Source organism: Elephantulus edwardii, unplaced genomic scaffold (genome assembly GCF_000299155.1).
Source record: "Elephantulus edwardii isolate Elephantulus edwardi_28Jun2011 unplaced genomic scaffold, EleEdw1.0 scaffold00113, whole genome shotgun sequence".
In the NCBI taxonomy this organism is placed as follows: Eukaryota; Metazoa; Chordata; class Mammalia; order Macroscelidea; family Macroscelididae; genus Elephantulus; species Elephantulus edwardii.
The window spans coordinates 2,624,048-2,649,796 of NW_006399863.1; the positions used below are offsets into that span (position 1 = coordinate 2,624,048).

At 43.2% G+C, this 25,749-nt stretch overlaps 1 protein-coding gene across 1 annotated transcript in view; it reads right to left on the reverse strand.

Moving 5' to 3' along the window:
- Window positions 1–321: 321 nt before the first annotated feature.
- ABHD6 (abhydrolase domain containing 6) overlaps window positions 322–25,749 on the reverse strand; it is a 36,744-nt gene continuing 11,316 nt past the window's right edge. The window contains exons 2-8 of the mRNA XM_006892204.1: window positions 18,338–18,494; window positions 16,041–16,154; window positions 14,659–14,791; window positions 11,096–11,253; window positions 4,956–5,010; window positions 4,648–4,748; window positions 322–498 (exon numbers count right to left, since the gene is read on the reverse strand). Of these exons, the coding sequence (XP_006892266.1) occupies window positions 322–498; window positions 4,648–4,748; window positions 4,956–5,010; window positions 11,096–11,253; window positions 14,659–14,791; window positions 16,041–16,154; window positions 18,338–18,494 (895 nt within the window). The remainder of the gene's footprint in view (window positions 499–4,647; window positions 4,749–4,955; window positions 5,011–11,095; window positions 11,254–14,658; window positions 14,792–16,040; window positions 16,155–18,337; window positions 18,495–25,749) is intronic.

Genomic DNA, 25,749 nt, shown 5'->3' on the forward strand with positions numbered 1-25,749 from the left:
CATGAGCTTGTCTGTGACTGGAACTTGAAGACGTCTCAGTAGAATTTTATGGCTGCATTTTCTTTATCTGTCTGATAGAAGTTTCTGTTTATGGGAAAAAAACCCCAACCCAACCCCAAAACCAAAACACCAGAACATCATTTTGGTGATTTAATGGGGCCCCTGAAGCTCTGTAGGGCTGTCGGTGCTGGGGGGGGGGAGCCGCATCTTCAGGGCTGTGGGTGCTGCGACATGGGGCAGGATCCCTGAGGAGTGGTGGTCACATCAGACTCTGGAGAGGGGAGCAGGTGGTGGGCGCGGGGTGCAGGCTGCCGACAGGGCTCAGTCTAGCTTTTTGTTGTTGTCTGTGTTGTGCACAGAAGCTAGGAAGTCGATGACGAGCTTGGCTGTCTTCCTGGGTCTCTCCATCACCACCGAGTGCCCACAGTTTTCCAGAAGTTCCACTTGGCAGTTGGCGATTGACTTGGCCAGTATGTCTGCTCCCGACACATCGAGCACCTACAGGACGAGAGAGGACACGGAATGACACACAGAGATTCAGGCATCTAAGTGTGCGCTGTGGACAGGACCTCTGCAGAGGCCTGTCTGGTGAATTGTGGGATCAGGTCATGTCAAGGTAGGGGCTTGGGGTTCTCTAAGGGACGTGACTGGCACACCTTGTGGTTGACAACAACACTGAGGTGAAATGATGCATAGTCACTGACTGGAGGGAGGTTATGGTCACAGTGGGGAGACAGGACAACAGACAAATGCAGCAGTGTGTAAGGAGGGGAGGCTGAGGGCTGAGTGCACAGGGAGGGCAGGGAACACGGGAGACATCTTTCCTTGGTCCTCAGAAAGTATGAATGGAGGAGGACCAAGGGAGACAACACGGCCCCGGGTGTAAGGTCCTGGCTAGTGCAGGGGACAGCAAGTAGCTTATGTGGGTCAGACCCAGAGAGGTACGGACAGAGAGGAGGGGACGGGCTACTGCAGGCAGCTGTGGCCATGCCTAGACCTGAGGAAGGTGGGAGCTGTGACGCTGTGTTAAGAAGATTGGCAGGATCAGACTAAGCCAAGAGAATGTACCCCGTGGCTGGAGCAGGAGGGAGACCATGAGCCCACAACTGTGAGACAGGCACAAGAGGCCAGAAGTGAACTCAATTATCACATTGATGTCACACTGTGATGGCCCTCTGGGGGTCAGTGTAACTCCCAGCACCAAAGTAGGTACATTAACAGGGAATGCTTTTCCAACATGAAACCCAGCCTCCACTCTTCAAGGGCTGACTCTCTGGAAACAACTCATTCAAATGCCTTTTCATTGCACTATCCCGAAGGCATGTGTTCAAGGCCACCAGCTGCTTTGCAGGAGAAAGATGGGCAATCTCCTCCCATGTGATTAACTGCCTATGAAAACTGGCCAGAGGGTCAGCTACGGGTCGGTTCTGACTCGATGATACACCACCACCATCACCACCAACACCACAACAACAACTCCTGCTATCCCTCTAGTCCAACACCATTTGTCTCCAAACTGCTGCTATTCTGTGGGGTTGGATTTGCAGCCAATCGCATTCTGTATAGCAATGCAAAATCCCTAACAACTCAAAACCTTTCTCTTTGTGATCTTCAGTCTCACTTTCTGCACAACTCCAGGGGCAAGATTCGCACAGACGACAAAGCACACAGCTCCCTCTGTGGTCACTCAGCACAGAGGTCAGCCTACAGGGGCTCAGGGGAGAGAGAGGATGAACGGAGCCCTGCAGGGTGGCGTCCTTGACACCAAATGTTGATGATATCAGGGACAGAGCTGGCAGCTTGGGAAGCAAAAGGCCATGAAATGAAGTCCAATCCCACATCTCCTGAGGTTTCTGCTGTTTGGGCTTTCCTTGGGGGCTGCCCACAGAATCCACAAGGATCTGGTCACACTAGAGCAGCTCTGCAGAGGATTAGGCTGTTTCTCTGCAATGAAATGGACTTGAGAGTGTTTGAGGGAATCTAGACCATTGGCTTAGGCCAGTTAACATGGGAAGAGGACATCATGTAGGTCATGTGAATGCTTGCTCTCTGTATATGTGTGTGTATGTGTATGTGTATGTATATATATATATGAAAAGGTCAGCTATGAGCAATTTCAACCCAACAGAATATAACATAATGTAACATAACATTATCTATCTATCTATCATCTATCTATCTATCTATCTATCTATCTATCTATCTATCTATCTATCTATCTATCTAAGTGGTTAAAGACTACTCTTATGAATATGCGCTCATTTGAACCCCAGGGTAACCTTACAGTCTTGTGGGAAGCTGGGTGACTTGTTCAAGGGCCAAGACTGGACTGGAAACCTAGACTTTTGGTCGCTAAGTCTATTAAAGCTCTTACCACTCTATTGTCCCTGCTGGAAGACAGGTTCTCATCTGTCCCTGCTGGTCCTTGAGAGCCCCAGATCACCTTTGGGATTTTGATAATGAAGAAAAGCCTTCCTTGTTCGGACACTGATTTCTGACTGAGTAACTCCCGGCTGGCCTGGCCTGGCCTGGGTCAGCCTTCTCTGACTCAGCTGCACACAAAGCGTCTTTCAGTCCTTTGGCCACTGCAGAAGGGACCAAATGAGGCCGCTCTCCGTTCTGGGTCCACGGCTCTGCTCTGGACAGCCTTGGCCAGCTCGGAGCTGTCTGTATGCTGAGGTTGATTCCTCTGCTCCCCGTGGACACGCAGGGCCCAGGCCTGAGGTCTCTGCCTGTGGGGCTGCCCCACACAGTGAGGGGTGTCTATGGTCCCACCTAACTTCCCATCTGTGCTTTAATGTGGAGCCTGCCCAGGTGTGGATCACAAGGGCAGTGTCCACCTTGGAGTCCTTCGGGGAATCGTCTCAGAGATAGCACTCCTTTAACTTCCTTTTCTTGCAATGTTTAATAGCACAAGATTCCTGGTCACCCTACAGCAGAGACCATCGTTCTGTTTGCCTGCGGGCCTTACAAAGGCTTCATGTCTCCCAGAGGCACATGGTTCAAATCCACCAGATGCTCTGCTGGGGAAGGAGGGACAATCCCCTCCTGTACCAGTCAGATCTGATTTGACGGTACACTCAAATAAAATTAAAAAAAAAGGCTTCATGTCTCACTGCCTCCTCTTGCTTTCAAATTCCAGGAAGAATTGAGAGTCAGATGTGAATTCTAAGGAACAGCTGCAAACGAAGGTGCTACTTGGAGTACAGATCAGGATCCCCCCCTGGAGGACTTGTTACATTTTAAAATGTGTGCGCCCTTTGATGCACGTCTAGGAATTTGTAATTCAGATGTGCTCCGACTCCAAAAACACATTGCCTATGAGTTGGAATCAACACATAGCTGACCCTCCAGCAGGTTTCGGAGGCTGTAAATTGCAGGACAGGTTGTTCTTCTTTCTCCTTCAGAGTCCACAGGGGATTCCAACTGCCAAAGAGGCTTGGCCTTTGGGCTAACAGCACAACCCCTTATAGACTATTATTCACCAGAGCGGGATGTACTTATTCACTACATAAGAACATGCATCTAACAACTCCTCTGTAGCACAAATAGCAAAATTATTAGGAAATAAGCTGAATGAATACTAATAAGACACTGTTGTTGTGTACCATCTAGTTAGAACTGACCCATCACTGACCCTACAGTGGGTTTTCAGAGGCAGTAAACTGCACCGAAGGAAACTTTCTCTCATGCAAGACACTAGATAAATAAGTTAGAGCAAATGGCTACCATGCTCAGACGCGAGTCAAAACACTGGAGCTTTGAGCCCACTGAGAATCACCTCAAAGGACAGCCTCAACGATCTAATTCCAAAGCCCAAGCCACTGCAAACACTGAGGAACATAGGCACTATTATACATCAGGAAGGGGTAGGATAGAAGGATTAGTGGAAATGAGCCCTGCAGAAAGGAAGTGGGAAAAGTGCAGTCATGGTGTGGGTAGTGTTATAAAATGAAATATACAGGAATGATTGAAAGAAAAACCAACAAGCTTTGTAAATTTTCACTCAGATCATAAGGAAAAAAAGAATGGAGTCAGTGATTCAGGTTGATGCCAGTGTTGTAAGTAAAAGTTCATCTGGAATATCTGTGCTGATTCACTTCTGTCTCTGGTTGGTTTTGTTCCACAGGTGGCAGAGACAAGCACTGATAGAGACTCTATAACCCAAAAACCCAAAAATACTTTCTGTCTGGTCCTTCACACAAAAAGGAGTGCAAACCCATGGCTTAGAAAATGCAAGCACATATACATGTACATGTACATAAACATTCAAGAACATACACAGAAGGGAGTAAAGCTGACTCAAGGAAGTGGGACTTGAGAGCTGGAACGTGAACGAGACCTACTTTCCATTATATACTTTTCTGTACTCTTTGAACTTCCTTTTTCTTTTCCCCCTTTGCACTGTGAAAAAAATAATCTTCAAAAACAAACTAAAATTGCTTCTCGTTTTCAAAGACGAACGTTATGGCTATCCGCCCACAGCACTAAGCTCTCTGTAAACTCAGGGGCCTGCTACCTCTTCCTGATCATAGAAGCGAGTCAGCAAGTCTCCATTTAGAAACAAAAAAGTCTTCTTTCCTTCCTGGATCTTCTTCCTGAGAGGCCTGGGACACAGCAAAGGCAATAATGGGCCAGGTCACATACCTGGTCCTGTTTTCCCCAGATGACCTGTGTTGGGACTTTGATCTTGCTCATGTTCCGATGGAGGGAATATCTTGACTTCTCATTGATGATTTCCATAAACACTTTTCAGAGAAGGAAAACCAAGTCAGCATAACCTGGGCTGTGCCAATGATCACCACCCCAGACATAAGGCCCAAGTCCAGGCCATGGTTTTCTCTCTCCCAGGACCCAGGAAAACATCCAGAGGCTTAGAGATTTAAGAAATAAAAGCCAACCCGCCAGGGAGCAACACCCTTAACCAACTCAAAACGCAAAGTGGGGCTACTTACGCTTCCGGTAGAAGCCATTGTGAGGGATGCGGACATCGACAAGGCCCTGCAGGATCTGAGAAGGAACAATTCAAGGTTAGGAAGCAAGGGAAGACCCCACTCCTCAGTCCTCCCACAGCTCTGAACAAGGAAGGGAAAGAAAGCCAGTAGTTTATTGGGCTGTTTAGGCTTTTGGGACCTGTTGCTGTGTGCTGTTGAATGGGAACCAACATGAAGCTGACCCTCCCGTGAGTTTTCAGAGGCAGTAAATCAGATGGGAGGCTACTACATATCTTTCTTCTATGGAGCAGCTGGTGGATTTGAACTGTGTGCTTTTGGATTGGCAGTGCCATTTCTCACCACTAGGCCACCTGAGGCTCTAGCCCTCCAGACTGCTATGGTGCATTATCTTAGAGTCCCTCTGGTGTACAGTTAATATGCTCAGCTGCTAACCTAAACATTAGAGGTTTCACCTCAGCCAGAGACGCTCAAAAGAAAAGTCTGGTGATCTATTTCCCAAAAGTCCTCCACTGAAGACTGAGTACATCCTGTTCTGACAGGCACGTGGTCACCACAAATCAGTGGAAACTCAACAGCAATCATTACTGCTAATTATACAACATAAAGCTGGGTTCCTAAAATGCCTGTTCCCTTTCTTCTCCCCCACCTTTTTTTTAAATTTAAGAAACCTGAATAATATTGTGAAGCCCAAGGTCTCCCTACAGCATGTAGTAAACCACTGAGCTGGCCTAATTCGTAACTTTATCTTATAAAACCTTCTGCTTAGCTAAAAACAAAGGTGCTCTGGTGGTGTAGTGGGTGAGGAGTTGTGCTGCTAATCCCAAGGCGTTGGAATCCACCAGCTGCTCTGTGGAACGATGGGCCGTCTGCTCCCTTGTGATTTACAGCCTCTGAAAACCCACTAGCAGGTCAGCTCTGAGTCGTTCCAACTAAATCGCAATGAGTTTGACAGTTTTTTCTGAGACAAAGGCAACCTATATGAAAATAATATCAAGTCATTATTCAATAATATCCAAATTCAGAACAAAGTCTATTAAAAATAGAAAAGAAGTCACTGGAGGCCAAAGGCCGCTGAAAACGATGAAGAAATTAACTGCTGCAAACACTGTGGAAGGACTTTGACACGGTCTCTGCCCTCTCTGCTAAGGCTGGTTAGGGGTGCAGCCAACAGCCCTGCAGGGACAGGCCAGATTTCCTGGGGCTGCAGCCTGTGCCAAGAGCCCCTGGACTCTGAGAGGCAACGATGGCCTGAAGGGACATGGTTTTTCTCTTCCTCCTTCTTCAGGATTCTAGAAATAGATTGCAGGGTCCACATGCACGTGCAAACATCAGTCGCTCATCGACCTGGGAGTAGAGCCAATCTCTTTAAAGGTGCTCGAGCAGGCGTGAGTTCTGCCCACTGACTGAAGTGGAGCAAGCTTCCCTATGGCTGCTTTTGACTAAACCAAACCCCTGGAGTATCCTTAAAATGACTAGTCTGGAAGTAGACTCGAGAAGTGAGACCAGCAGCAAGTTGTATTTGATTCTTCTTGGCATCATCTTTTCTCATTCACTCACCCATTCGTTTACTCACCTCCACATACTGCCTCCCTGAATAATACTTACAGGTTCCTGCATCTTCCCATGTACCCATTCATTTATCCTCCACCCTGCATTGCTTATATATTTGCCCATCAACTCACATCCCTCTCTCCACCCTTTCATCCACCTCATATCTCTGAATCATATAGTCGTGCACGTGGATCAGCTACTCATCTAACCTGCAAGTACATCCCCATTCATTACCCATCCCCGCATTACTCAGGTCTCCTGCTCATGCAATGATTTTTCCCATCTTTCTGTTCACTTACTATCTATCCATCCATTGATTGTGCCAACTATCCACTCATCCACCTACTTATCTATCCATTCAATACATTGAGACTACTTCATTCAAGCAATGTGCAAGCTACAGCTGACTTCTAATCGACCCTTAAATAGATTTTCAGAGGCAGTAAGCTGCACGGGAGAAGACTGTCCATCCTTCTCCTACAGAGCACCTGGCAGATCTGAACTGTAGATCTTTGCATTGGCAGTGCAACTGGTGACCACTAAGCCACCAGAGCTCATACAGGGATAGAACGTCCATGAAGACAAAGCCCTTGATCTTCCAGAGCTTAGAATGGAGGACACAGACAAGCAAAGGCTTAATCACACGTAACATGACACTGGGCAAGTCCTCTAGGGCATCTTCTCTCCTTGGTGGAAACACCGCTACTCATTCTGTCAGTGGTTCCATAAAACTCACATTAGTTTGGTTTTTGCATTTTCAGAAGGGACTATAGCCAGGAGCAATTTACCACTAAGAGGAGAAGATATTAAGGATAGATAATAAAACTGTCCATCAATTTTGCGACATTAGGAAGGAGTGATGGTTAAAAAATTCCTCCCCACACTTTGTGTTCAGGAGAACGGCTTGCTATGAGTAAGCATCCTTCCCACAGGACATAGATAATAAGACTCACAGGTGTCCCCTTGCTTGCTTCTGGACAAGTTCAGGCACAAACCATCTAAATTCCCATTTGTTCCTCATAAATGAATGAACTGCTTGTTCCCAATGACCAAGCAGAAACAAAATGCTTGTTTATCAAACTCTGGTTAAGCTGCATGTTATACCTCAAGGCTTGCACTCTGGTCCACCTTCACCCTTCAAGGTCCCCTTTTGAAGAAGAGGCTGGTCCCAGATCTACAGTAAGGTCATGAAAGCTGGAATTCGATAAAACTGCCCAGTTTTCCTGGTTCTCATGAGTTTCCCTGTCTAGAACAGTGTGCACTTTGACCACTTTTCTATCTCTCCTCTTTTTGCAAAATATTTGTGTTTTCCTTCCCTGACAAGTTTCCACCTTTTACAGGTTTTATGTTGCACTGTGATTCATTCACTACCTAATGGATCAACCTCTCATGCAACCGAAGGTCTTCTAGCTGTACTTGCCCTCAATCGCTGTTGTTGTTGTAATGTGCTATCGAGTCGCTTGCAACTCATAGTCAGCCTCTGTACAACAGCTCTGAAACCTGTTCTATTGTCGCTGATGCACCCAAGCCCCTTACTTCAGTCACTGATCCAATCCAACTCATCCAGGGTCTTCCTCTCTTGTGCTGTCCCTCAACCCTTCCAAGAATGATGTCCCTTTCCAAGGATTGGCTCCTCCATACAACATACCCAAAGTATGTCAGATGAAGCTTCAAATTTCTTACTTCTAAGGAGTAGCCTGGTTTCACCCTCTGCAGGATGAAACTGTTTGTTCCCCTAGCTGTCCATGGTATATTCAATACTCTTCTCCTGCAACAAAGCTCAAAGACAGCAATTTTTCTTCTATCATGCTTAGTCATTGTGCAGCTCTCTGATGCATAGCAAGTAATTGTGAAGATCATAGCCTGAGTCAGGTGCACCTTAGTCTCTAGACTGACATTGTTGCTCTTTCTCTACAAAGAAAACTATTTTACCACAACTCTTGGAAATCTTGTCAGTATTCTTTCTATTAATACCTGTCACCCTCACCACTGCTACAACAGTTTTTCTTTCTAGATTAAGCTTCTTCCTATGAGACTGTGGATAATGATTCTGTTTTTTAATGACACCGAAGACTTTGATTCTGGGTGCTTCCTCCCTGGGCTTCCTCAGAGACAGGACACACTCATGAATGGGCTGCGTTTCCAGCTTCTGAACAAATAGTCCATTCTCTCAACTCATGGAAAGACCCAGCCCACACCCTGAAGGAGAACCTAATTCCTGCTACAACAGCAATGGCCACATAAAAACACCTGCTGAGGGTCCATTCACATCCACGGTGCCCTCGGAGCATCAGGGAAAAACTATACTCAGGGTTATCCTGACTCTGACCCTTTGGATGCAGATCACCAGGCCTTCTTTCTGAGGCACCTCTGGGTGGATTTAAACCACTAACTACTAGGTTAGTAGCTAAGCTCTTCACTATTCGTGTCACCCTGGGAGCCTTCATTCCTGCAATGTTGTTGTATGCCACCAGGCCGATTCTGACTCAAGGAGATCCTAACAGAAAAAGCTGGGGTTTTTTAAAGAATCAGAGTGGCTTCTTGCAGAGTGACTGGTGGGTTCAAACTGCAGGCCTTTCAGTGAGAAGCTGAGCCTATAACCTCTGCATTACAAGCACTCTTTAGTTTTATAATAAACTCACTGCCTTTGAGATGATTCTTACTCATGGTGATTCTCCATCGGGGACCCAAGGCTGTAATCACAATGGAATGTCCCTCCCTAAAGACTCTGTTATAAGACCGCTCCCCTATAAGTTCACAGTGTGACTTTCCCATTCCAGAATGAGGAAGCTCACGCGGGGATTCCCCTATCCCCCCCTTCTCTGATTCCGTCCTTAAGTCTGCTAACTTAACAATTATGCCACGGTTGTTGTTTTTATGTACTGTAGAGTCAGAACTGACCCACAGCTGACTCTTGGGTGCAGTTGGTTTGGTTTTTTTTTTTTTTATTTGTGTGTGTGTGTATGTGTGTACTGTTAAATCGGATCTGACTAGTACAGGAGGAGATTGTCTCTCCTTCTCCAGCAGAGCATCTGGTGGATTTGAACCGCTCTCCTCTGGCACTGCAGTGCAGCTTCTTGCCACTAGGCCACCAGAGCTCACCTCTGGTGGGTTTTTATAGGTAGTTAATCACATGGGAGGAAACTGCCCATTCTTCTCCTGCAGAGCAGCTGGCGGCCTCGAACCAAGTGCCTTTGGGATTGCATTGCAGCTTCTTGCCACTAGCCACAGAGTTCATTGTACTATTAGGCTTCCTCAGATAACTTGGTATAATGAGACCTCAGCTATAGAATCCTTTTGTTCATCTTTGCATACACTTTGGCCAGATGACCTTATTCAGACTCATGACCTTCAGTATCTCTGCTAATGCCTCTATCTCTGTCCAGGACAAACAACTCTCAGCTCCACTGGCACATGTGACTACTTACTTGGTGCCTAAGCTTGGAGATCTCACAGATAATTTTACTTTAGCATGCCCAATACAGAGGTCTTGCTTTGTCCCTCAAACTCATCCTTCTAGCTTTCCCTTTAGTCTTCATCACCCTGCTTAATCAAGTACCTGAAATCATCAGAGACTCCACACACTCTTCTTCTACTCTTCTACTTCCAACATGCCTGTAAGTCTGCCCAGACTGTTTCCTTCTCTGGTCTCCACTACCTCTACCCTCATCTAAGTCACCATCTACTCCAAGCCTCTGCAGGATCGTAGTGTATTCCTTGGCTTATAATTTTGCTGTATGTAGTCCTTCAGGGGTTCTTAGAAAAACCTCAGACATCTTCTCATAATGTACAAGGCCCTATCTGATCTGGGCCAGTGCTTCTCCAAGTGGTTCTATCTGAGACCTCCACCAATGACTGTCATACAAACACTAAGTATTAACTTTCATTCTCTCTCAAGCACACAGTCATCCCAAGCCTAATACATAATAAGGCCTAATGCATCACTCTGACAGCTAATGGGAAGAGTGCTTGTATGTATTCTTGTATTTTAATTTTTTTCTTTCTACTGATGCTTAATATGATAAACTATCAACTACATCTATTGATACAAACAAAAGCTCTTTGGAGGTCTGTAATAATGTTTATGAATGTTAAAAAAGAAAAATCCCAAAACAGGAATAACGAGAACCTCTGGCCTAGCCTCTGCCTCCCTTTCCAGCCCCATCTCAACCCACTCTCTCTGTCCCCTCCAAGGCTCCAGATACCCGACCTCCTCACAGTATCCTGATCCTGCCTATGTTTTTTCCACTGCTATACATGCTGTCTCCTCAAAGAGGCTTCTCAGGATTTTTCATTGTTTCTTTGTTTTCAATCACCAGCCCTTAATTCCCTCACTAAAACTTATTACAAAAAGATTTCTTTACCAGTTAATTGTCTGCCTCCCCCACTGAACTGACTTTTCAGGGATCGTCTCTTGTCATGCTTTCACCCCTGTGTCCACTCTCTGGGCAAGTGAATTGAGAACAGGAAGGAGCGGCCAATGAGTTGATGAAGGAGAGAATGAACACAGGATGTTGGTTCTTGACACCTGAGCCAGGCTGACTGGCTGGTGGCTGAGGGCAGGTGTCTAGCTGCCGAGACCATGTTACCTGCTGGGGCACCTTGAAGCGGACATAGGAGCAGAGCTGAAGCATTTCGCCCATCTCTTCTGGGGTGTTCGGGATCAAAGGAATTTTCTCTACATCAGCTGTGCCCTCTAGCTCTTTAAGCCGTTGTACAAACCGGTTATCAGTGGCATACTCCAGGCCTGTGGGATTCAAGGCGAAACAGCTTGGCAACACATCTGTCATTTACGTACATTCCCATTTACGTGAGGAACTTCCAAGATCTGCCCAGAGCTAACAGATTTCAGGTTTCTTTCACCAGCAGATTACTTCCCTCCAACACCAGATTTTTGTTTTAAATGAAACTTTATCTTGAACTCAATATTAAAGGCACATGCTGAGAAATACACAAGGGGAAAAATCCTTCAGGATGTCTTAAAGCCTAGTCACTCAAACCGTGGTCTGTGGACCAGCAATACTGGCGTCATGTGGGAGCCCACAAGGCTCAGGATCAGCCCCTCCCTATGAGTCTAGAAGCAGAGTCTGCATCTGAGCACATTGGCAGAGGATTCCTGTGCGTGTTAGGGCCTCAGAAGTACTTGTCCAGACAACAAGAAATTGGGTGGTGTGACAGTTACACACTTTGCTGCTAACTGAAAAGGTGACAATGCAAATCTCTGGCTTCTATGTGGCTCCATGTGAAAAAGATGTGGCAACCTGATCCCATAGAGATTATAGCTAAGAATACGCTACTTGGTCACAAGGGGCCACCAAGAGGCAAAACTGACTCCACAGCACACACAGCAATCAATTTGCTTGAGCCAATTTTATATCTGCGTCTGTGAGAGATAAGATTAAAATGACATGAAAATAGATCTAAATAAACTGAGACGAGAATGAGGGGGGAAAGGAGGAATCACTAGAGTGATTTATTACTTCTTCCTTTCGGGTTAAGACACAGAGATATCTCATAAACCGTCCCCACGCCAGGGCAGGAGAGCAGCAGCGTCAACGCAGCTCCTTTCGAGAGAGCAGCAGCCTCAACGCAAGCCCCTTTCCCCGGCTTCAGTCAACTGCTGAGTATGAGTCTCTTTGAGACTGACTGTTACTTCTTATCACACCAGAGCATGGAATGGATGGTCCATGGAAGGTGATGTTATCTTCCATGAAGGAGTAGAAAACCATTCTCACTTCTAGAACTGAGTATATTTCTAGGTGTCAAACTTGGTCCCAGAGGAAGGGAGATTTTAGAAGGAAAGGTAACGGCGTCAAGAATACTGGCTACACTCTAAATAAAGACCTCACTACTGAGAGAGTATACAGTAAAGGATGAACCAGTGAATGCAAACAGTAACATTTTTATTTTTATAAAATAAAAATATAATAAAATTTTTATTTACAAAGAAAAGAATACTGGCTACATTGCAGAAAAGAAAAAAAAAATCCAAATTTGATATATCTGTATCTAACAAGCCCTTTTAATCTAATGTGGGGTATTACATATGGCTTCCCCATAGCATGGGGGAATGATATGATCTACTTGATTTTTTAAAATAATCCTAAGTAAAATATAATTGGGTACCCTAGACTGGATACTGGAACATAAACATTCCTCTGGGGGTGGCGGACGGAAATTCATGACATCTAACCTGGAGTTAGGTTAACACGATGAACAAGCACAGCTATCACCCGCTTTGTTATGTTTGCTTTATGCCACTTCGCTTGTGTGAAAAACCTACATTAGTATCTGATTTTGTCCAAAATCCAAGGACTCATTTAGGCAAAAAGCAAAAGATTCAGTTTTGTTTTGCAGCAGATGTTAAAGAGGGCATGCAGACAGACTCTGACCGTTGAGAAGAGAATTGTCATCTCCTGAAACACAATTAGCATCAAGCTGTCATAGCTTTGAAATCAGTCTGTGAACACTAGATGTTAGCGTTCCTTTAAGTTATGTGTTATTCAATATGATTTGGTAGGCTATTTTTTTTGGGTTTTAGGACACTTAAAAAATTTTCCCATACAAATCAATAGTTACTGCTTCATTGTTTCACATCGCTTCAACATGAATGAATGGAAATCCAAAATCTCTATTTAAATAAAATAATTTTTTTTTTTAAAAAAAAAAGGTTTTACGGGGTTCCTCGACTTTGAGATAGCAAATAGCAGGGGACAGCTGTGCTGTTTTCTTAGGTGTGATAAATGTATCAGAGTAACAAAATGTGTTAACAATGGGGGTAACTGGGTGAAGGATATATGGAACTTGGTTCTACCCTTGTAACTTTTCTGTAAATTTACAGTTACTTAAAAAGAAAAGTTTATTTTTCTAAAAAAGTCTAGGTAGAAGTATAAATTTATTTGTACTTTCCCCTTTTTAGATAAAATGTAATTTCACATTTTAGTTGAAATTCAGGTCTAAAATTCTTTTCTGAGCACATGAATACACACCTTTTGAAAGGCTAGTTGGAGAGATGTCCTTTCATAAGTGATTTAAAATGTAATAACCTTCCACAGGGGTTGTTTCTTCAATTCTCAAGATTTATTTTTAAAAGAACTTAGGATTTCAGACACGGCGATTGAGAAAAGGAGAAAATGTCTTTAGGGGCTTGTCTTCAATTTCAATATCCTTTGCAGACCTGAACACTATTAACTTTCAGACTGGCAAAAGGATTTTAAAGGTCATCCTAGTTAGGTTTCAGTAAAAAGCCTAAGTGTTCAGCACATAAGGGTGTTCTAAGGGAGCTGGTGGATAGGAGTCATAAAAGAGGCAGTCAAGGAGAAAGGACTTCAGAAAAGCTCCAGTTTGGGTTCTGTGGTCAGTCTGGGATTGGTTTCTACACTGGCTCCAGCACGAAGGGAATCTCTTTGTTCCTCAATGTTACCACCTATAAAATGGGCATGATAGCTTGATCGTGGTGATAGTTGCACATGTAAGAAGTCACTGAGAGGTACACTTAAAACTTGAGCAATTTATTCTGTAAAACCATACTCCAATAAAACAATAATAAAAGAGGTGGAAAGAGAAAGAGGACTATATTGGGTTTTTCTGACACATAAAACTAAGTTTGAACACTTAGGGGAAAAGTTAATTTAAAAATAAAATTCAACTTTGGATGGCAATTTCTAGAGAGCTTTCATAACTCCTGCTGGTGTGGATAGATGGAACAAAGAAGTTTGCTGATTTAAAAGAAGAAAAAAAAATCTCTGAGTTTTCAGCAAAAAAGAAAAGGGCATAATAGTAGTACCTTTATATCACAGGGTTATTATGAGAATTAACTCTACATATAGAATTACATTCATTAGAACTCAAATGAATGTTATCATCATCATTATATTTTAAAATGCTGATATACTGCAATATATATATAAATACACACACAATTGAATTAATGCTTTGTGCGACAAGGCTGGTCGTAAATTTTTCAAGTCAGTGTGCTCTGATTACTGTCCTGTCGCTATTGTTTGGTTAGGGTTACCACTACAATATTGCTTAAGTCTGAAACACTGGTTGAAGAAATAGCAGTAGCAGACCCTGGCCACTTATTTCTTCAGTGTTCCAGACTCTGCTGTGCACAAGTCCCTCATTGGGATATATTCACCTTGGAACTTACCAGCAGGGCACACGAGAGATAAGCTGCAGATATCCGATGGGTAATAAGCAGCGTACACCCCAGCCACATTGCCACCCATGGAGGTGCCTATCAGATGGAAGGGTTTTTTATTCAGCTTGAGGCATTCTACAAACTAAGGAGAGAAATCAGAGGGAGGCTTGGTCATACAGCTGCAGACAAGGACAACTATAGAGTAGAAAATTCCTGAACCACCTTTCTATGGCGCAAATGAAAAGGGCTATTGTTGACCTCAGTGAGAAAAAAGATGGGCAGTCTTCTCTCTTGTGATTTGCAACCTTGGAAACATGCTGGAAGGTCAGCTATGAGATGGTCCTGACTTGATAGCAAAGACTTTGACCTTGATTATCTAATAAAATAGGGTCTGAAATGACTGGTCCATTTGAAAATGGGTATTTCCATCTGGTACAAGTTATTGAGAGATTATTTTTTAAGAAACAAAGACTCCCAACTTATGAGTCAGGGAACTTTATAAAAGCCAAGGGAGTAAATGTTTTCTACTCTGTGTATCATACAATCTTTACTGCAATTACAATATTGATTCCACTGTTGTATGCCAAAACAGTTGAAGGCAACACACACTTGGGTAAACATGGCTTCACCCCAGCGGAAGCTACTTTACAAAAACAGGTAGCAGGCCAAATTTGGCGCTCAGGCTATAGTCTGCTCACTTCTGCCCTAATTTCAAGCTCTTTCCATTCATCTATCCATCTTCCCAGCCAGCCAGTCATCTTATCAGCCACTTAACTATGTAACAATATTTATTAGATTTTTATTATGTACTAGGAACCATGGCCACACACTGAGAAGACAGCAAAGAGCCAAAGAAATAGAGTTCCTGACCTCATTAAAATACACAGTTTACACATTAAATAAATAGTCTCATCTGGAGAAAATAAAATAATGTCAATCAGAAATTTATAGGCTAATAAATCTGGAAATAGCTTGTGAGTCTCTGTGACCTGGAATGCCCAACTGGAGAAGCTGAAGATGGAAACTCACCCAGGACAACATGCAGACAACACTCTCCACCCTCCCCAACAAGACAGAGGAAAGACTGTCATCATGGCAGCAGAAAAATATACTCCCTTCTCACCAGGAAATGGTCTTAAGAAATCCTAAACTCCTTTTTCAAAGGGCTAAGAAAATGTCCAGACTATTTCTTTCAAACCAGTTGTAACAGGCTTAGAGGAGTATAGTCTGCAATGAGCCCTGGCCCTCCACGGATGACTGCTATTTTGTTTGTAATGGTTTGCAGCCAGAACACACTGAGGACTTCGTGTCCTCTTGCCTGCCCTCCAGACCTGGGCATGCAGTGGATGGAAGGACCTGGTCTGCTGGTTTTGTTGGCACTTTCTGCTTACCTGGTGTATCCTCTTCACTTGCCCGTCTATGGACAAGTCATCCAGAGAGGAGCGAGTGGTCCCTTCATGTCCTGGCATGTCCACGCAGATCAAGTGCAGATTCTTTGGCAGGAACTGAGGACAGACAGGCCCAGAGAATCAGTCTGTGACATGTAGATCATGTCTGCCCTCTTCTAAGGTGATCAGGTCAGCTTAGATATAGAAAAGTCTTTGCCATTTAGAATTCTACCCCATTAACATGTACAGCGAATGAATATTGCCAGGGCCTCATAGGGAACAGGGGCCCTTCTCCTTGTCCACATTTTAATAATATTATTGAATTGACCAATAATAATATTGGTCACTGCCCTGGAACTTGAAGGGATGGTTTGTCTGCCCAGGACCCTGACCAGTACCAACAGGAGCAGAGTTTTCCCTAACCTGTCAGGTCAGCCTGATTCTGGTTTCAGTGACTGGGACTTGTTTGATTTGTTGCATTAAAGTCTGATGTCAGAGGTGATTATTATCATAATATACTTCTTCTCTTTAAGTATGTGCTTTTATCTGAAGTAAGGTCAGGAAACAAGAGGCCAGCTGTCCTCACAGTGATGTTTGGAAATAAGAAGGCATCCTCTTAGCATGGATCACCACTTTGCATCATTTGGGCACAAGTCTGCTTGAGTGGGTAGCCTGGGGGACTCCCCTCTCAAGACCTCTCCCAAGCCTATTCTCTCTTCCTTTTTTTATTATAACTTCTTGTTGTTGTTATGTACTGTTGAGCTGCCTGCAACTCATAGTGACCCTACATACAACAGCCCTAAACACTGCGCTATCTTGTGCCAGTCTCACTGTCTCTGCTACACTTACCCCCATTACCCCAGTCACTGAATCAATCCACCTCATAGAGGGTCTTCCTCTCCTGCACTGTTCCTCCACCCTCCCACCACCTTCCCAAGCATGATGTCCTTCTGCAAGGACTGGTCCCTCCTTGCAACATATCCAAAGTATGTCAGCCGAAGATACAGAATCTTTAGTGTTTATTATTATTGTTATATTTCTGAAGATGTTAAAAATCATGCTATACTTATATAAACATAATAAATGCAAATATTAACATTTCTAAGAGGAGAAAACATGTCTTAGAGAAAATGCAACCAGAATGCTCCTTGGAGGCAAAAGTAACAAAGCTTCATCTCATACTTTGGACATGTTGCTAGTAGAGGCTATTCCTTAGAGAGGGACATCATGTAGAACCGTGGAGGGCTGGTGAAAGAGAAGACCCTCAACTAGATGGATTAACACAGTGACTGCAGCCACCGGGATCAAGTATGGCAGAGATCATGAGGATGCAAATCTATTCTCTTGAACCAGTTACTTTTACCAAGTAAAGCAAGTAAAACTGGACAGAAAGTGAATGATTTTGAAATTATCTCAGAAGGTTACTACATCAAAACTATTTCTCTAAGTGGCTTAAAAAGAAAAGAAAAAGCAGAAGAAAGAAAAACGGGGGAGGGAAAAAAAGTAAAGGAAGAGGAAGAACTTGGGGTACAAAAGAACAAAATTCTGTTTTTAAGAGCCTGATCTTCAAAGTCATGTATCATAGATAGAACTGTATTCCTCCAAAATGTAATGATATATAGAATATAATGATTTATGTATGTAATGGTAAAATGCGGAAGCTATGTAATGATTTTCCATGATGTGATAAACCAAATCATTGTAAAAAGATTAAGGATAGAGTGCAATACCCCTTAATTCCAGCATAGACCTTATCAGCTACAAAGAAAGTTTTCCTAGAGTGTGCTTTTATTTTACAAGAAAAGAGAAGAGGGGAGGGGGAAAGTAAGCCAAGGGAGGAGCATTTCAGCATCAGAGAAAGACTTGCCCGGAGTGGAGTTCATCGTTTTGGAACCAGGTCCCTGCCCTGGGAAGCTCCTCAACAACAGTGAAGGCCAGTACACATGGGGCCCTGCAAGGAACACCTGACCCACACGTGCTGAAGGGAACAAGGACCTTCCACCACATGTAAAACAGGGTCTCCCCCTGGCGCTGTCACTTGAATTTGGACTTCTAGCTTCCTAAACTATAATAAATTCTGTTTGTTAGTGCCATCTAATTGTGATATATTTGTCATAGCAACACTTGAAAACTAAGGTGCCAGGGCAGTTCTGAGATGAAACAGAGTGTTAGAAAACCTCTCTAGGAATTAATTTGTAAGGTACAACAACTTCTGAGGCACAGATTTCTGGTAACATGATGTCCAAGTATAGAGCCTTTGCTGAGGTGACAGACACTCTCTCATGAGAAAGGAATCTCACCTTGACCACATTGAGCCACATATCCTTGTGTGTGGAGAATCCATGGAGCATTAAGATGCTGGGCTTGTGCCCGGGTCTCCCACGGGAGGAGTAACAGAATTGATAGTCCTCATGGTGCACATAGTGGATCTGCATGCCCAAAGTCCTCCGCCAGTACCTAGGGGGGAAAAATACAGTCAGCAAGCTCCAAGGATGTGGCTTCAAGAGAAGACACGGGGCTCTTCTGTAAGCCTTCCTCAGCCCTCTGTTCCATCTAGGTCTCAGGAGATACCTAGAGCTTCACTCCCAAAGGAGCAGTCAATAAATCCATGCCAGAGAGTCCCTTAAGCGAACTATTCTAATAATAACTCTAACTAGGAAGTAGAAAGGCAGCGGGGGTTTTTTAGTATTATCTTTCACATGATATTCGTGTGTTGATATATATTCCTATAGACTTGAGGGGAGCTCTGGTGGCTTAGTGGTAAGGAGCTGCAATGCCAATCCAAGGGCACACAGTTTGAATCCACAAGTTGCTCCGCAGGAGAAAGATGGACCCTCTCCTCCCAGGTGACTTATTGCCTCTGAAAACCTGCTGGGGGGGCGGTCGGCTGTGAGTTGGCTCTGACTCAACAGCACACAACAACAACAACGGACTTGGAGAGTTCCAGCGTTTCCGGAGAACTATCTGTGCTGGTCCTCTGGCTTCATTCCTAACAATGTATGGCAGCTGTTTGAAAGCTCAGCTTTTGTTGGTTGCATAAGACTTGGCAGAGCTGGAGTTTGGCTCCAAACAGATTTCCATCTGAAATTAGCATCTAAACAAATGGAATGATCTGCATGAAGACTCCCTCCGAGATGGAAGAGAAAATGAACTTAACCAGAGATCCAACTTCAGGTAGCCAAGTCTTACAAACAGAAAAGGAAACGGTCTAAATGCACTGATTTTAACCCTTTGTATAAAAATAAGGTGCAAGGAGGGAGATTAGAACAGACACAGACGAAATGTACGGAAGCAGATATGACAGTGTGAGGATGAGGCTCTGGAGCTGAGGCGGAGAAGCAACTGAGAAGCAGGTGGACGGGGAACAGAAGTGGGAGGGAATCTCACCGTGGCGTTCCTGGAAATATTTTTGTCAATGAATGTATTATCTATTCAAAGCATGAAAAATAGAATAAGATTAATTGCCCAGTTCAAAAGCTCAGCCAGCATAATTTAAAAGTCATAGCATCATAATAGGAGTTTGTTCATTCAAACCCATTTATTTACTAGCTGGGGAATCTGGGACCTCATCCGTGATACGAGGAAATGTTGCACACTACTGAGGCCAAGGCAGAGGTTAAGTGAGCTTACACTGTAAGATTTTGTTTGATGCATACAGCACATGTTAAGTACTTCAGTGGTACTTGGTAAGTTATTAGTAGTACAGAAAATATACTAAATAAGTTATTAGTATTATATGAAAAAATATTCTGTCCTTCAAAAAGAATATTTGTCAGCATTTAAGGACAAATAATAAGCTGGAGAAAATATCTGCAAGAAATGTGACAAAGATTGATATTTTAATACATGAAAAGTCTTTACAAATTGCCATGAATCAATTCAATACTAGGCAAAAGAAATTAACATATAACAGACTAGAAGAGAGAGTAGTGATCAATAAACATACGAAAGAAATGAATACCAAAATGAACACCAAACCAAGAGCTGACTTTTTATGACCTTCAGTTTTAGATTTCCCCCCACCCCCAAAGCCAAGTATAATGCTCAGACTTTTCAGGAAGCAATCTGGGGCAATGCTTCCAGAGTCTTTCAAAACATCACACCCTTTGACCCAGTAACTGTATTTATAGAAGACTGTCAAGGAAATAATAACAAAGTGGAAAAGAAATTATTGCCACACAAGCCAGCTTTATTTAAAACAGAAAACAAAGTAATGCTAAGAAAGTCAAAAGATTGATATGTACATACTGGGTGGAAGAACTGATGCTGGAAAAAATAAAGTAGCACTAACGAAAATTCTTAGGATAGCTATATCTAGTGGAAAAAAGCTGGATGCAATCTCAAAGGCACATAATTTGAATCCACCAAGTGCTCCATGGGAGAAAGCTGGACAATTCCTCCCACGTAATTTATAACCTCTGAAAATCTGCTGGAGGGCAAGCTATGCATCAGTTCTGACTCAATGGCACACAACAACAGCAACAACATGGGCAAATGCTCTCCCTGTGTATCATTTTCAGAATCAGCCCAGCTCTACTACAAACTATTCTCAAGGAGAAGCTGGGCAAACTATAGAAAAGATGAGATGTGAGTAGAAGGTCGGCAAAAAAGAGGAAAATTCTCAACAAGGTGGTCAACATAATGACTGCAGCAATAAGTTTAACAGAGGCTGTGAGGATGACACTGGACAGGGCAGCTTACCTGGCTGTTGTATACATGGCCCTATGAGCTGGAGCCGACCCAGGGCACCTAACAATAACTTGGAAGCTTGGATCTACACGTTGGAGACAATGGCATAAGGTGTGCCATGAGATGAGCAAGGCAGGGGCACAGGAATAGAAATCAACACGTGTGATCTGAACCCAGAGGGAAGGGAGAAGGGTCTGGAAGGACAGTGCGAATGTCCGGCTCAGGAGCTGCAGACTTCTTCATGACCAGGTGGAGCTCCTCATTGCTGTTGTTTACCTTCAACCCATTGCCAACCCTCCAACAGGTTTTCAGAGGAAGTAAATTACACAGGAGACTGCTCATCTTTCTTCCATGGAGCAGCTAGTGGATTCGAACCATGTGTCTTTGCCTTGGCAGTGCAATTCCTTACCAATCTGGTGGCCTAGTGGTAAGCAGCTGTGCTGCAATCCCAAAGGTATACTGTTTAAAGCCAAAAGAATTCCCTGGGACTAGTCCAAATTCCAATGGACGGTGGTACTTTGGCACTGGGTAACAGCTGACTCTATTAATTTTAAGTGTCTATGCTCTGTTGGCCTAGTGGACAGAAAGTGATGCTACCAAGCCAAAGGGGTGACTTTTGTGGCCCTCAGGCCCGGTTTTAATTGTTTTTGATCAAACATTCTTCTAAGTGGTACAGCACTGGTTTGTCCATTTGCTGTACAGAGGTAACCCGAGATTGCTGTGATGCTAAACACTGTGACACTGATGTGTCAAATGGGATAATGGTTACCCATGGTGGACAGTGTTTGGTGGAGCTCCCCAATTAAAACAAGCTTGGAAGCAGGAGTGGCATCCACTTCCAAAACAGCTTGCCTCTGGAAACTATGAACCTGGAGAAACGATGAAAGTTATACAAGTGTTCAGGTGTTTCGTTCATAGGGTCACTATGAGTTGTCTACAACTCAATGGCACTTAACAACAACAACAACATATATATGTACACACACAAACCCCAACAAAAACGCCCACAAAACCCTAGGAGTGCTTTTCTATGTTCTCATTAACACATTCATTGTAGAACTATGCCAAGGCCGTGGAAATAAGGAGCTAGATATCTACTATTTTCAACAATAGCAAATGAACTGTTCACTGATCAAGTGGCAAGAACTCACTTGAACTTAAATTCCAGGACCCTGGGACCAGAACTACATGGTACCCAGCTTCTACAGTTGGCCATTCTAAAAGGGATCATAGTCAAAGATCTTGGACAAAGTAGGAAAAATCAGAACAAAATTTAAAAAAAAAAAATCACAAAGGCCAGGCTCACTGGTTCAATGGAGGCTGGTGGAACCTCTGAGATTATGGCTTTTAGATACCCTTTAAATCTGGTCCTGGAGCTCAACAGACAACATATACATGGGGCCTATGGCCTAGTGGGTAAAGAGTTGTGCTGCTAACCCAAAGACAGGTGATTCGAATTCACCAGCTGCTCCAAGACAGAAAGAAGTATGGCCTCTGAAAACCTGTCAAAGGATCAGCTATGAATGGGTTTCTACTCAGCTGCACATAACAACAACTACCAGATGAGCAATAACAGGAAATCACATCTTAGAAAAATCAATCACATGAGGTCAAAAGAACATTTGCTCAAGGATAAACCCTTAAAGGCAGGAAAGGATAGGAGAGACAGATTAATAAAAACTAATTACAGGGAAGGAGTAGGAAAAGCATGCTTACTTTTTTTTTAGCCATTAATGCTATAAAACAAAAGGTATTTAAACAATTGAATTGAAACAATCATTTTTCTTGGTAAATTTTCATTCAATCTTTTGTTTAAAACAACAGAAAATGTGGGAAGAAGACTCAAAAGTCAGCTAGCGATTATAAAAAAAAACAATAGTCCAGATAGGGGAAAAAACCAACCCTTGCTTTGTTTGGATTTGGTTGATTTAAGGATAACAGAGGGTAAGTTACCTCTAATTCATAAACATCACAAAGACAGAGATTAGAGTATCTCCCCTATTGGAATATTAACAAAGAGAAGAATGAAGGTGAGCCAAGTCCATGTCTCAAGAGCAAGATCCTTTACAGCCAGACATTCTCAGTCCAAGAGCCTGATTCCTCTTATTTCAGGGGCAGAAGCCACTAGTGACCCAAATAGAGAGAGAAGCACAAAAATGGAACCTTTGTAAAACTCTTCTAGAGAAAAGTTTCCTAAACCAAGGGTCCTCGTGCTACAAAGTGTCTTCTAGGGAACAGGACCTTCTAGAGAAGAGCATTCATATTCCATTCATATTCCACTTCCAACTGTACAAGCCAGTGGCTTTTAGTTTATTAACCTAATTTGATAACATTTTTATCACCTCAACAGGAAGATCAAGAATTCTTAGACAAGGTGGATGAATCTAGAAAAAATGATTCTCAGTAACATAAGTCAGCCCCAGAAAGGCAATTTTTGCTTAAGACTACTGGTGGACTAGTGGTAAGAAGCTATGCTGCAATCCTGAAGGTACATGGTTCAAATCCACCATCTGCTTCGTGGGAGAAGGGTGGGCAATCTCTTCCCCTGTGATTAACTACCTTAGAAAACCTGCTGGAGGGTCAGCTATGGGTCGGTTCTGACTTGATGGCACACAACAAAAACCACTATAAAAACTTAAAGAAAGGTTTACACATAGCATCAATCTTGGATATTTAAGTTGGATGGGAAAGAAAGGAGAGGGAAGTAAAATGTAATAAATTGATAAACAGGAAGAAAGGAAATAGATAATAATGAGCTGATCAGACACTGTAATTATTAATTGTTGTTGCTGGTAGGTGCCGTCAGGTTGACCATGACTCACAGTGACCCTGTGATCAATGGATCTGAACCCTGCCCTATCTGGTGCCATCCACACCATCTCTGATACACTTGAGCCCACTGTTACACTGCCACTGTGTCATTGCATCTCCTGGTGTTTTACTGATCTTCCCTTCCCAAGAACTGGCCCCTTCTAACCACATGCCCAAAATAGTTGAGATGCAGTTTCACCATCCTTGCCTCTATTGAGCACCGTGGATGCACTTTCTCTAAGACATATCTGTTTGTTCTTTTGACAGTCTATGGGATATTCAATGTTCTTCCTTAACACACAACTCAAAGGAATAGTCTTCTTCTGTATTCTTTGTTCACTGTCCAACTTTCAGATGCACAGTCAGTGCACAGGATCAGGCACACTTAAGTCTTTAAACAGAAGCATTTCCATTCAGTACTCTGGAGCAGCTCCTAACAGCAGATTTTCCCAATGCAATGTCTTTTGAATTCTTGACTCTGGTACCAAGGGTGTGCCACTTTGACTCAGCAAAATAAAATCTACAATCTTCTCTCCATCCATCATGATGTTGACTATTGGCCCAGTGGTGAGGATTTGTGTCTTCTTGATTTTCAGAGGTGATCCACATTGAAGGCTGTAGCCTTTGATCTTAATGTTAATTAAAATTTTGATCTTAACGTAATTAATGCAATTCATTACTCATTAATCAGTTATCAAGTATAATTAACAAAGTAAAAAGAGTATGAATGATTGGATGAAAAAGTGCTATAATTTATAAACTTTCACTCAAGAAAGAAATGGAAATCCCATATCCATGAAGCCATTTCCCACTGCACCTTTCCTTCAGCCTCTGATAACCGCTAACCTATCTTCTGTCTATCGATTTGCTTATTTTGGATTCTTTCAACGTAAATGGGGCTGTCCAACATGCAGCCTTCTATGTCTGTGTTCTCACAGCCTATCCATGTTGTAGCAAGTAGAAGTACTTCATTCCTTGGGAAGGGTGAGTAATAGTCATTATGTAGATATATATACCTTTTATCTCTTCCTTAGTAAATGGACATTCAAGGCATTCTGCTGAGGATAGAAATTAAAAAATCCCATTTTCTTCTATAAAAACATCTAGTTGTCTCAGTCCCCTTTCCAGCTTCAGCGCAGAGCTCTTTGTTATAAATCAAGTAACTCTGTGTTCATAGGACAATGGACTCTGCATTGTTTTATTTGTGCCTCCTTTTGCCAACTTCCCATTGACTTTACTTGTTATAGCTTTAGAATTAATCTTGACAGCTGATATGTAAATCATTTAGCATTGTTCTCTCTCAAGACTGCCTAGCTTAACTTGTTCTTGGCTTCTTATAAATTTAATAACCAGCTTATTAAATGCTATTAAAGAAACAAGGGCGCTCTGATGGCTTAGTGTTAAGGAGTTGAGCTGCCAGATTGAAGGTACATGTTTCTAATCCACCTGCTGCAACCTGATGGGCAATCTCCTGTGGGATTTACTGTCTCTGAAAACCCACTAGAGGGTTAGCTATGAGTTGGCTCTGACTCAACAGTATTCAACAGCAACAACATTAAAAAAAAATAGAGTAATACTTGGGGGGGAAACCCAACCACCTCAAAATACCCCCAAGCCAAAATAAAAAGTTCCACCACCACTTGTCAGTTTGTCTTTACTGTGGTGACCTGCATGTTGCTGTGACGCTGGAAACGATGCCACCAGATTTTTAGGTACCAGAAGCGTCACCTATAGTGGGCAAGGCTCAGTGGTGTTTCCACACTAAGACAGGCTAGAGAAAAGAGCCTCGCAATCAACTTGTAAAAAAATCGGTCAATGAAAACTTGAATGATAGCGAAATGTTGTGTGATAGAGTGTGGAGAGATGAACTCTTCACGCTGGAAAATACTCAAAATATGACTGGAGAAGACCTACCTCCTCAAACGATAAACTAAAACACCAGGCCGATCACGACCAAGCTGATTCTGATATACGACAACCCTCCCTCAGGTCCCTGAGGTCGTACATCTACAGGAGGAGACTGCCTAGCTTGCTTTCTTGAACTGGTTGGTACCTTTCCGTTAGGAGGCCAGCATATTCCACACTCTAAAACATGCTCTGATAACAAGTTGGAACCAATTCATAGCTGACCCTCCAGGGGTTTTCAAAGAAACTGGAAATCAAATGGAAACAGATCTTCTGCCCATCTTTACCCCATGGAGCCACTGTGGAT